This window comes from Condylostylus longicornis, unplaced genomic scaffold (assembly GCF_029603195.1).
Source record: "Condylostylus longicornis isolate FDR11 unplaced genomic scaffold, ASM2960319v2 ptg000028l, whole genome shotgun sequence".
NCBI lineage: Eukaryota > Metazoa > Arthropoda > Insecta > Diptera > Dolichopodidae > Condylostylus > Condylostylus longicornis.
The window spans coordinates 4750756-4764956 of NW_026577997.1; the positions used below are offsets into that span (position 1 = coordinate 4750756).

Here is a 14201-nt window from a genome sequence, read left to right on the forward strand (position 1 = left end):
AATTTGATTTCAAATATTTCACCATTTTGAATTACAACTTGTAAATTTGACAAAGATACCAGAACTAAAATCGAGAAATTTAAAAATTTTTTTTATATTACAGTCACAGTAATCATAATTTGAACATATGCATTCAAAATTAAATTGAAACACATATAATATAATATTAAATAGGAATTTAACTAAATAGAAATGCGTATAACATAAACACATTCACAATGTATGGAATATAATTTGCGAATCACACATATTATTAAATAAATTCTTAAGGTTAAACTTCAAAATATTTTTAAAGGTTACAAATCCTTAAATATTACAAAAGAAAAATTTTCTAATAAAAATCATTCCAAATATAAAGAATAAATATTATAAAGGCAGAGCTTAAAAGATCTAAAGGCTCTAAAAAGATTACAGATTGTTAAATTATACATAAATTATTTATAAAAAAAAAAAATTATTAAAGAATTGATTAGAAAATTAAATTTTGAAGGTTACAATATTATAAATACACAAAACAAGGTTGATATACAACTGTTATACTGTTATACATGCAATTATAAAATTATGCACATAATACTTATGTTATACATTAACATATTTATTATATGACTGTGACTTATTACTTAAAATTAATTTCACATTGATTCAAAAATGGCAAAGATAGCAAAGGAAAACTTCATTTTTTTTTAATTGCAGCAATCATTGCATAAATATCTTTTAATAACAAATGCGAAAAAGGATTTTCTGTCAAAAGGAAATAAGCATAGAGAATAAATTTTTATTTTAATCAATTCTCTATATAAATCTACTTCAACATAAAATACAAGATATCTTCGCCAGGTGGAAAAGGTTAAAATAAAATGAGCAAAAAAAAAAAAAAATTTTTTTTTTATCTTTTCCTTAATTAAAGCTATTATTTTCATTGCTAAAATTCACAAGGCAAATAAAAAAAAAGAAGAAATATACAAAAAAAAAAAAAAGGAATTTTTCAAATAAAAAGTGGAACTATTATACGCAATCTGTATAACATTTTCATATAACTTACATAACGGTATATGGGATAAAAATATTTATTATGTATTCTAATATTTTTTGATAAAAAGTATATTATTCTAAATCGATTATGTATGTATGTATGTGGATGCAATAAATATTTTCCATTTTTATTATATTCAGTATAAAACATTGAATTTTTCGAATACGTGAATAAATTTTTTTTAAATTTAACATTAAATAATATTGTTAATTATTCAAATTATTCGAAATGTATTATATTTCTGACAAACTACCAAGACAATGATGTATTTTCTGGTTTCCGATACGCAGGGATTTTAAGAAAATTTCAGAAAACTTGTAATTGCCTAATACTCATACTTATAACTTAAGAATAGGAACACTACAACAACAAATTTTCTAAGCACTTACCTTATATTAGATGGATTGTGGCAGCTAGACTCACCTAATTCGGATCGTAGTTCAGTTTTATATGTTGAAAAGATCCAACTATAGCTCGCATCCCATTGTTGTTTAAGTTGAAAAGATTTATGTAGTTCGGATCCTGTTGTCGCATATGTCTTCAGTGTAATTTTCATTTTATCAAAGTTTTATTTAGGTAGAAGTGTTGCTGATTCAAAAACAATACCTTAATTTTGAAAGCTTTCTTATCATACCTAATATCTCAGAAACCTTTTATATCTGGTACTCACTCCGGAATTAAAATTAATGTTAATTTTTCATCGTCTAATCAATGGTATGTATATTATTACCCACCTTCTTCAAATTCTTTTGATTCTTAGAAAAGAATGACTAACAACACATTAATGCAATTGAAATTTATTATGAATTTTTGACCAGAATATTAAAATTTCAATAGCAGTAAGATGTGTTATTGCAATGAAAAGAAAATTTTATAAATTTTAATTTAATATGTAACAATGGTCCCTATCTTAACATATAAGTATTCAGAAAAAATATGGTCATAAAATAGAATTAGCAGAGATTTTTGTGAAATCTGACTTTTTACTTTTATTTTATTTCAAATCCGTTTGTGGTTGTGTAAAGAAGAACAAAAAACAAAAAATGCCGAGCAAAAAAATATGAAAAAACCTGTAGGGCAAAAAGTAGTTAATAACGTCGTAATTTCTAACCGTTAATGAATCTTTTCTATTTTTTTCTCTTTCTCATTGTCTTTTCCACTTGTTTTTTTTTGCACATCCTGGAATATTATCTTTTTGTTTTTATAATTTATTTTTCTAATAATTATTATTTTATGTTTTCTAACTTTTTATTATTCTTTAAGTTGAATTTCTCTGTTTTTTATACCCGCACTATAGCCTATGTTCTAAAGGGTATTATAAATTTGCCTTACCCGTTTGCAGTGCTAAGAAATTATGGTCTCAGATATAGACGCAAGCGTATTTGTGTCGATTTAAGCATGTCTGTTTTTTTATCCCCGTATACTTCTGTGCGGCCGTCTAAGCGATAATCCAAAAATTAACTGAACTAAGCTCATCAAATTTCCACAACTGATTTATAATAGTAAATGCCGCAACCGTATTTAAATTGAATGTGATCGTCGCAGTGGTTCAAGTAAATGTCCTAAAACTTCATAACGTATTTGGCTATTTATTCGAAATTATTAAAGCTATAATATCGGAATTTCGTGCTAGTAAATATTTATTATTAAGGCTGTTATAGATAATTTCCATATGTTCAATAAATTTACCATTCCATGACTTTTCTTCTTCATTTTCCGAGCCCCGAACCGGAATTTCTTGTAAAACAAAAACACAGTAATTAAAATCATGTTTTATCCAAGCTATGACATATTGGTCCACCCATAGGATAAATAGTTCGTACGGATATCACAGAGTCGATATGATCAACTCTATTTTTTCCCGTTTATTTTCCTATATTTGAAATTCTTCTTATGGAAAAAAGTAAATTAAAAGAAAAACAAAAATAAAATACTCTAAATTTTTTTTTATATCGCAAAAAAAAAAAAATATAATTTTATTCATTTATACAATATGCTTTTGAATAATATTTAATACTTATATATTAAAATAATATGCATACAATTATCATAGTTTATATGTACTTACGTATAATAGATTATCTTATACGCAACCAAGAGTGTTATACACATATTATATATAAATGAGTTATAATATTATGGGAAGGAATATATGTGTTTTAAAAGTCAGGGCCTCAATATCAAATCTGTCTTATATAAATGTACCTATATATATGTATATATAATGTACAGATAATTAATACCTATATCTGTACAAGCTCAAAGAGATTTTGCAACAATTATATTGTAAGTAGTATACATTATAATTTAATATAATGCTCTAACTATAAGGTTATACTCTTTAATATAACTATTTTTAATGTTATATATTTCTGTATTTTGCCTTTAAATTATATATTATGTATGTATATGTTAAGGTACTTATTTTCTTTATAATAATTTTGAAATTGAAATGAGAAAATTGTAAAGATTTTAAGGACAGAAATAATAATTTATTTCTGTTATTGAATTATGAGTAAAATTATAAAGTATTCTATTTTAAAATTTAAAGTAAGACATTTTAAGCAAGCTTTATATATATATATAGTTGACAGATCCTTAAGGAATTTAAAATAATTTATATGATAACGCATTTGATATACAAACAACGTATTTAAATGAACGTATAATTAGAAAGACATCTTAAATGATTTGTTATATTACAGGTTAAAAATTTATTTTAAAATCTTAATGTACATACATAAGTACATATATATATATATATGATATTTTATGTGATTGGCATATCTCATTATAAAATTAATAATTATAAAATATTCTCGAATATCTGAGAACATGAAAAAAAATAATATTTAAAATAATTAATATGCATAGTAAAAAATCGAATGTGGTTAGCAAATAATCAATCGAATTCTTTATTATCTAGTTCAATAAAAATATTACAATATGATTATGGAAATGCTCTTTAAACACTTTTTTCCAATTTTAAGGATATTAGTAAGCTTTTCTAGTTAACGTATTTTTAGAAAAATAAAAATTTATACTCTCTAGTTCCATGAAAAATTTGCCCGTTAATTTCGGTAGCAAACAGAATCCTAATATTAAATTTTAGTATTAAATTAGTTTCGTAGATATAATTCAGTTTCCGAGCCCTGATATTACCAAAAAAATTTACAAAATTATTGCTTTAACGGCCCTTAGTTTAAATATTAAATTCCAAGAAATTCTGTTGATTATTTTTATATATATGCGCAAAAGTGTAAAATCGGCCAGAAAACAGGTCTGACATATCCGAAAAATTGATCAAGCTAGATAGCCTAAAATTATGTTATATATAAAATTTCATCAACATCGATTCAATCGAACTTAAAATAACCGCATGCCCACACAGACAAATCGAAACGAAAAATCGTCATCTCTCTAAAAATAGCATATTTTTCAGCTTCTCTATACTATGAAGAAGTTCGCTTGTGGCGAAAACTCGATGTATAAAATTATTGTATGCAATGCGACCGTTAATAACTGGGCTTGATACGTGTATGTATGTAAATATAATTCTACTTTCAAAAAATTTAGTTAAAAATAAGCAGCTACATAAATTAATACTAACCATAATGCTTAAATTTGAACTCTTATTGAAAATCTCTATGATGTTTCCTCAACAATACAAACACATGAATAATTTATTCAACGTCAACTCAAAATATTCTATACATAATCGAAAATTAAATTAAAAAAATTAATTAAATACGTAAGTCAAATATAACAAGTAAATTAGACATTATTGTTATAATTTGTATAATATTATCATTTAAAATTAAGAAAATTATCATTTTTAAAAATTAAACAACTTAGTGTTCGTTTTTCTTATTAATGAAATGGTGTCCTTCCAAAAGTTCATTATACCGACATTATAACACTTATATTCAAAATAGAAAAAAGAGAAAGTCAGACGTTCACTTAAACTCAAAAAAAATATGCAAATTTTATTCATTCAAAAAAAAAAATAAATTTTTGTGCTTCTATATACCTTGATAATTTACATAATGTAAAACTTAAAATTATACTTAAAATCGCTTATCTTAATTTGTTTTTTTTTTTTTTGCGAAAGGTAAAAAAAGGTGAAAATACTGAAAAATAATAATCAAGCCTTGTAAAATACATTCAAAATTTCGAATAGAATGAATGTTAATATAACAGAATGTAGTATATAACAAAACATGGTATAGATTGCTTTAGTTTATATAACAAGAACTCACACGTAAAAATTCCAACGATGGGAACATAGAAATTGTGTAAGTGATAAGTCTAAGCTACTGATAGTTGATATAAAAAAAACTGTTATACGAGTACAAATTATGTTCATATATACACAAGTTTTTTGCTAATTTATTTTTAAAACTTGGTGTTCACCTTATATAGAATTATCCAAGCAATTTCTCATATTTTATAATATACACGAAAAATTTACCAAATTCTGGAAACTACAACAAAAACAAATTAATATATTTCTGGCTTCTGTACTCCTATATTTTTACTAAACTAAAACTCAAATTTTGTGCATATTTAATGCAAATTTATTTGTATATAATAGAGCCAAACATAACAACCAAAGAAAAAATATCAAACGAAAATAAATTAACTAAACACCCACATCCAGAAAAAAAAAAATCTAAAGTAAAAATTTATCTACTTATTGCCATTATTTTCACTCTTTTAATTCTTTTGATATCGTGTATTTCATCCATATGAAAAGAAAAAATTAAATTCTACCCGAAAATAAACCAAATATAAACAAAATTAATAGAGAAAAGAGGAAAATAGGAAAAGCATAGAAAAAAGGACTATATATGAATATCCTTGCGGCGAATATTTCATATAGACTATTTGTCTGTTTTAGTATATATGATATGATCTACATAAAAATACTTATATTCCCGCATATATAATTAGTGCCTACTTTACATTATATTTCCCCCTACCACACATTTTTTTTCCTATTTCCTATTCCTTGTTTTTTTCCTCCAACCACATGGAAAAAATAAAAAAATTTTGACTTTTTTCTTTCCTTATTTACTCAATTTTTGAATCCTTTTCTTAATTTTTTTTTTTTTATTTATTTCATGATATACACAACTATTTTTAGTATTTTACAAAAATTTAAAGATATAGATATGTAGGCATCATATATGTACATATATATTTTAATATGGGGAGACCAAAGAAAATAAATTTAATTCATATAATGTACTTGTAACGCAATACACATTCAGACATATAGAAAATTTTTTTAAGAGAAAAATATTCCAACACACAATAAAAATAAAATATAAAATTGTAAATTAAGGGACAAATAGAATAATATGTTACAAGTATGTTCATATAACAATAAATTTGATCTTTTGCTTGTGGTTTTCTTTAAAAAAAAAAAAAGCAAAAATTTAAATATTTAGAATATACCCAAAACTAGAAAAAATATTCAAATAAAAAATTTAACATTCATTCTTTCAAAAATTATATTTAACAATAGGGTTATACTCTTTGTTATACCTATGTATGTAGGCATGTATATACAACTTACCATACTAATATAAATGCTATGCTGTACAAGAGAATTGATATGAAAATGAGCCTAAAAGATTTCTCTGAAAAAAAATGAGAAAGAATATTTCTCTGAAATTGTACAAAACTGAATCGGTGAACGGCAATTGCGAACCGGTTTTTATTATAAATCTAGAACAACAGGGGAACAGCAAAAACGATAACTGTTCAGTCACATACACATGCAAAAAGATTATACCGAAAAGCACCGCAACATTCTCATCTTAATTTTCTCGTTCTCACACCGAGAGAGAAAGAGAGAGAGAAAAAACCTTCACTAATAATTGAGAGAATGACAGTTTTATACAAAATTCATACAAGCTTCAGCAGGTCACGATAACCAACGGTCCAGTCAATCTAGAGTTTTAGTGAAATTTAATTTTCCTTGAAATTAAAAAAATCTATGACAGTGTTTCTTCACTTATCCTGTTTACACCAACAGCAAAACGTGCTCTATCTAATCATAAAAACAAAACAATAAAAAAAATTAAAACTATTTAAATGTTACCTGCTACCTTAATTTATTTTAGCATTTAAATAAAATTTTGTAAACATGGCATATGTACATATGTATGTATATGTGTTATATATAAGTATAAATCGTTTTAAGGGTTGTTTAAACGCCCTAAGTTTGCATTTAAATTTTCTTATTTTCTATGATTTTTTTTTTTGTCTTTTGTCTTGTTTTTTCGAATTTCTTTCTTTCACCCTATATTATTTTTTTTTAGCATGCTTTAGAATAACTCTTAATATTTAGAAAAACTCAAATGCATAAACACATGCACTTAAATGTATCTATTGGAGCTGATTGTAGAGAAATAAAGTGTAATTTGTCACTAATTTCAAATATTTAAAAATGTAGAAGATAGTTTAAGAAAAAAATTATCACATGGATGATATCTTACCGATAATAATGTCAAAAGGAAAAGATTAGACGATAGTGCTCATAGGGTTTTCACAAGAGTGACCCCATTCTCGGAATAGCCATCTCGAACATCTATCTCTCACGGTATAACTTCGACTGAGAATATTGGTAAATCTAACTTTAAGTGCTATATTGAGATCATGATTGGTAAGAACTTTTTTATATTTAAAGTACATCGCTCTGGCAATTTCAATTCTACACCTTATCTCACCTAAAGTGTTTCAATTTTCATTAAGCCAACATCCGAGGTATTTAAACTTAGTTACTCTTTCTAATGTTTTATTGTCTATAGAAAGGCTCGTATTGTTCAAGATGTTTTTTCTGTTTACAACCATATATTTAGTATTATCAATGTTAATATGAAAACCAAACTGTTTGCTGTGGTGGTTACATTTGTTTAAAAAAGTTTGTTAAACAAAATCTTCGATTCTGCCTGCTATTAATGTGGAACCATCTACGTATCTGATGTTAATAATGTTGATACCGTTAACTTTGATATCCTCTTCCACGTCACTTGTTTCTTCGTTGAATATATTCTCTGAGTAGACATTGAAAGGTAGAGGTGAAAGAATACAGCCTTATATTAATTACTAATTTTAAATTATGTTGTAGTGGCCGTGAACATAATTTAAATTGCATCGAATTTCCCATTGGTTGCATTATCCATTTTACTTTAGAAATAATCTCAGAATGTTCAACTGGACTACTAATTTTGATTATTGATGTTTTGAATAATTCAATAATTTCAAGTCTTTCAATACGAGTATAACATCCAAAAAATTTACTTCCATTTTCTTTCTGCTCCTAAACTATCTGCCTCCTTAACACTATCATTATTCATTTTTATTTGTCTAATTTTTAGCACTTTTCAAAAAATTTTTTGAAAAAAAGTGCTTATTAGTTTCACTCTGTCCGTCCGTCCGTCCGTCCGTCCGTCCGTCCGTCCGTCCGTCCGTCTGTCCGTCCGTCCGTCCGTCCGTCCGTCCGTCCGTCCGTCCGTCCGTCCGTGTGTCTGTTTACAAAACTTCTACACCCTTGAAGATAGAAAGCTGAAATTTTGTACGTACATAGATCTTTACTAGAACCTTATTTCTGTAGAACAAAATTTTTACCTATCTCCCCCCCTCTAGAAGTTATACCCCCCCAAAACCCTAAAAATGACGTTTTTCAACTACTTGTTGCAATGAAACCATAAGGATTTTTGAAATTTTGCAAACGCAGAAAGGCAGCGGCTTGCTTTCCCTACCGCAGTATACTATAGTTAAACTTTAGAAAAACAAAATGGCCGTTCAAATTTACCGTTATCTAAAGTCCTTTTTTTCCAAATTTTTGATGTCGTTTTTCTTCCAAACCCCAGCCTGTAGAAGCTTGAAATTTTAGGAGCTTTTAGACATTAACAAATAGTTCATTTCGTTAGAAGAAAATTTTTTTCCATCTCCACCCCCTCTCAAGTTATCGCCTCTTGAAATTCGTAAAATTTGAATTTTTGACACCTTATATTTCCGAAACCGCAAGTTTTTTAAAATTTTTATAAACGCAAAAAGCTAACGGTAAATTCCATGAAATTAAAAAATATATTTATTTTTCTTAACTCACACAATTAAACCTTAAAATCGAGCATTATGTTAACCCCTTTTTATATTAATTTTCGCTTTATTTCAAAGACTGCACATATGCGTCATCCTAAATATATGCAATCCTAGAAATAGTTTTGTATATGAATGAAAATAATTTTAATAGTGTGGTAGGTACACATAGATTGTATTCAAAAGCAGAATTTTCACTTGTTGAAGGGAAAAGTGCTACAATACAAACCATTGGTTTGACCCAACTTTATAATATCAATTTTTGAAATTATACAATGAAAAAATATTTCATCAAGAAGGATATTAACCTCTAATACCGTTGTAATAAAATTGAAAAGACTATTATTAAAACCAAAGAGAAAAATAATTATAAAATTTTCCAACATAAATTTTTTTTTATCTGAAAAATTTTCTATTGTCTACATTACTGGTTAAATAAGAATCAAAATAATAAATTTATTATGTAGATAGGTACCTACCTACCTACACCTATACATAAATGTAAAAAGGACACGATTGTAACACTAACGCTTTTAAAAATATTCACCTTTATCATTTTGATTTTTATTTTATTTTTATATGCTCGCAAATATTTTATCATCTCTTGTATAATTTTCATTTTAAATTAATTAAATTCCATTCTTTTATTATCTTTATAGGTTTATCCAAATCGTGACATCACAAATATTGTTGAATCATCCCATTATCAAAAAATTGGTGGATGGTGTAGACAAGGTGCTGTAAATGCAGCCAAATGTAAAGGTGCACATCGTTGGATTAAACCATTTAGATGTCTGGGTAAGATTTCTATTTAATTAGTTTAATTCAAAAAAAGAAAGCAAATAACAATGAAATGGACAATATTGGACTAAATGTTATGTTCATTTAGATTTTTTTTTTGTGAATCACGCAAATACAAGGGTTATGTGTGTATTATGAGTATCGATTTTGCATTTATCGTAAGTACAAGTATAAAATCGATAGTAGCTATATCAAGCCGAATACCAGAAAAATTCATATTTCAAATTTTGCTATTTATAATTTTCCTGAATTCTCATTTAATATTTCTTATGTATGTATATAATATATACATAGGTGTACATCTATGTGAGCTTCATACGAACATAAATTTAAGATTCATGCGTACATAAATAGGTGCATGAACTTGAATCATTTTCAAAACATTGAATTTGTTTTTGCATTTTCTTTAGACAAGCCTATGTTAAATAATTAATTGAAATTTTTCATAGACCTGCTCTTGTATATATGATTGTGTAAAATGCTATACTTTTGAACAAATTTTGTTAATGTTAATGGAAATATTTGAGAATAAATTGAAAATTATAGTGTGACTTTCAAGTTCAAAACTTATCAATTCATTAGTTATATGCTTTATAATTACTTGATGCTTTATTAGTTTTTATATTTATATTATATATTTTTTCTGTATTGTGATTCTTATAATTCGGTAAATCTAATCTTATAATAAAGGGTTGTGGAAAAATATGATATCAATTCGTCAATTTACAAAATAGACTCTGATATTCGGTACAGCCGCCTCTCAGATATCTGAGTAACGCGATTGTTTTACGCTTCTCCAACACACAAGAGTGCATTCTCTTTCTCTTTTTAATTTAGTTGGTGAGTGCTAACAACACCCTTTTTACTATAATTCATAATTCAGGCACTATATATCAGGCGTCAACTATGTTTGGTTATAGACAAAAACTTCATATTTCCATATATGTATAAGAAATTTATTAATTAAAATTATCCTATTTAATTTAATTTGCAGAAGGACCTTTCCAATCGGACGCACTTTTAGTACCAGAAGGATGTCTTTTCGATCATATTCATAATGCGTCACGATGCTGGCCATTCGTAAGATGGAATCAAACTGGAGCTGCTGCATGTCAAGAACGTGGAATGCAAATGAGAAGTTTTGCAATGCTTTTACCATGTGGTATTTCTTTGTTCTCTGGTGTTGAATTTGTTTGCTGTCCAAAACATTTTAAAGGTATTTTAATAACTATATATTTATGATAAGTCGCATTTTAATCTATTCTTTATAATATTATAGAAACCGTCCGTGTTAAGAAAACTGATTTACCAGTCATTGTTCCTGAAGAAGTGATTCCATCAGTTGATGAAGATGCATCTGATGATTCACAAGATGATGACGATGAAGATGCTATGGATAATGAAGATAGTATGTTAGCTGATGAAGCATCCAATAATGATGATGAAGAAGCCGAAGAGGAAGAAGATGGTGATTATGATTCAAGTGAAGATTTTGAAAGTGAAAATACTGGTGATGAACAAAATGATAGTTGGGATACAATAAGTACACAAAAGGGTGCGGGACCATTAAGTGGAACAACAAGTACAACGACATCTAGTTCAATTATTGTTACTAATTCTCAAACAAAAACAAATGATAATAATGGTTCCGGTAATACACAAAATTCAAATAATTCAGGCAATAATAATAATATTGCTCCAGTGGCCCAAGCACAAGCACAGTCAACTTCAACAAGTCAACCAACTGTTGACCCATATTTTACACACTTCGATCCAAGATTGGAACATCAGAGCTACAAAGTAAGTCGCAAAGTAAGTTAGATTAGTTTGGAATGTTTAAAATTAAAAAGAAAAAGTTTTTAATTAAGGAGGCACAACAGCGCATTGAAGAAACACACCGTGAAAAAGTCACCAAGGTTATGAAGGATTGGTCCGATTTGGAAGAAAAATATCAGGATATGAGATTGGCTGATCCCAAAGCTGCTGCAACATTTAAACAAAGAATGACTGCTCGATTCCAGGTAATTACATAAGTAAAAAATATCCGTCTCGGGTAAGTTAAAAGGAATTATTTTACATATTTAAATTTTTTCTCAAATTTTTTATTCTCTTTTATGAATTTTTAATAGCACACATTTGCAATTATAATACTTAATTTACAGGCTTTGATTTATATTTTTGCTATCTAGTAACTGTAGACAATTCAATTTAATATTGAATTTTTGGTTGTAGCGTTTCCTTAACCTCAACTATTTTTCCAATTGCTTAAGTTACAAAATTTTAATTTTAGACTTCTGTTCAGGCACTCGAAGAAGAAGGCAATGCAGAAAAACACCAATTAGCTGCTATGCATCAACAGCGTGTTTTGGCACATATTAATCAAAGAAAACGTGAAGCAATGACTTGTTATACACAAGCTTTAACAGAACAACCACCAAATGTAAAATAAATACTGAATTTCAATAAATTTTTTAACTAAATAATTATTTCTATTAAAAATGTTTTAGGCACATCGAGTTGAAAAATGTTTACAAAAATTATTAAGAGCTTTACATAAGGATCGAGCTCATGCTTTAGCTCATTATCGTCATCTTTTGAATTCTGGCGGTTCAGGTGGTTTAGATGCAGCAGCATCAGAACGTCCAAGAACACTAGAACGTTTAATTGATATTGATCGTGCCGTTAACCAATCAATGACTATGTTAAAACGTTATCCTGATCTTTCAGCTAAAATTTCACAATTAATGAATGATTATATTCAAGCTTTACGTAGTAAAGATGATATTCCCGGATCTATGTTAGGAATGAGTGAAGAAGCTGAGGCACAAATTTTAGATAAATATCGTATTGAAATTGAACGTAAAGTTAGCGAAAAAGAAAGACAACGTTTAGCTGAAAAACAACGTAAAGAACAAAGAGCAGCTGAAAGAGAAAAATTACGTGAAGAAAAATTGCGAATGGAAGCAAAAAAATTAGATGCTTTAGTTAAAGAAGAACAAGAAAAAGAAAAGGAAAAAGAACAAAGAGAGAAAGATGTTGAAGCTGCTGTTATTGGTAAAAATGCTGAAACTGAAGCTAATGTTAAAGAAGCACAAACAAGTGAAATTACAACAAGGTAAGTTTTCATTATCATAATTAATATATAATAATTTGTTTAATAACACAATCAAAAAATACTAAATTAAAATTTTTAGTGCTAAACCAACTGAATCTGTCCAACCAACAGTAATTAATGAAGATATTCAAGGTAATTTTGAAGATTCTGTTGCAGCAATTGCCCATAAAGTAGCTGAACCAAAAGTTCAACATGCACAAGCACATGATTTTGGTCATGGAGAACCGGTAATTAATATTTTATATTTAAATATATTTTGAATAATCAAAGCAATTCTAATTTTTCTTTTTAGAACTTTGCGATGCGTCATGAAATCTTTAATACATCAAATCGAGAAGGTAGAAATGTCTACTTTACTTTAGCATTTGCAGGTGTAGCGCTTATGGCAGCAGTATTTGTTGGTATTGCCGTTGCAAAATGGAGAACAGCTCGCTCCCCTCATTCACAAGGTTTTATTGAAGTTGACCAGGTACTCGCCAATTTTTAACTAATTTAAATATTTTCATAATATTTTTAATGCTTAAAATTTTTTATTATCTAATAAATTTATTAAAATTTATGAATTTATTTCAATTATACTAAAAATTTTTATTATTTTAGACCGCATGCAATATGCCAGTTACACCAGAGGAACGACACGTAGCGAATATGCAAATAAATGGTTATGAAAATCCAACTTATAAATATTTCGAAGTGAAAGAATAAGCTATATATGAATATATTAAATACAATAAATTAAAAACATTATAATAAAAAATAAAAATATTAATAATAAAATTAATAAATTAAAAAAAAAAAAACGTAACACTCAATAATTATTTAATTTTTTTAAAATGAAGAAGATTTGTGTATAAAAAAAAATGAAATGAAAAAATTTAATATTAATAATAAATAAAGTAATATAATATTTAAAATTAAAAAAACAAATAACATAAAAGAAAAACAAAAATTCAAAAATCAGAATTTTCAATTCCTGTTATCCTGAAAACTTTAGGAATAATTAAAAAAAAAAAAGCAAAATAAAAATAATAACAAGTATTAAAATCTACCTGTGAAACTGACATTAAAAACATATATATATATATATATAAATATATAAAAATAATTATATAATTGCTTAAAAATTAATATTAGTTC

At 26.7% G+C, this 14201-nt stretch overlaps 1 protein-coding gene across 1 annotated transcript in view; it reads left to right on the top strand.

Moving 5' to 3' along the window:
* The window catches only part of LOC129607782 (amyloid-beta-like protein), a 49326-nt gene extending 35357 nt beyond the window's left edge, over positions 1 to 13969 (top strand). The window contains exons 2-10 of the mRNA XM_055518957.1: positions 9808 to 9946; positions 10944 to 11165; positions 11229 to 11761; positions 11818 to 11970; positions 12240 to 12389; positions 12457 to 13064; positions 13144 to 13291; positions 13357 to 13533; positions 13665 to 13969. Coding sequence (XP_055374932.1) covers positions 9808 to 9946; positions 10944 to 11165; positions 11229 to 11761; positions 11818 to 11970; positions 12240 to 12389; positions 12457 to 13064; positions 13144 to 13291; positions 13357 to 13533; positions 13665 to 13769 — 2235 coding nt within the window. The 3' untranslated portion in view covers positions 13770 to 13969. The remainder of the gene's footprint in view (positions 1 to 9807; positions 9947 to 10943; positions 11166 to 11228; positions 11762 to 11817; positions 11971 to 12239; positions 12390 to 12456; positions 13065 to 13143; positions 13292 to 13356; positions 13534 to 13664) is intronic.
* Positions 13970 to 14201: the final 232 nt, after the last annotated feature.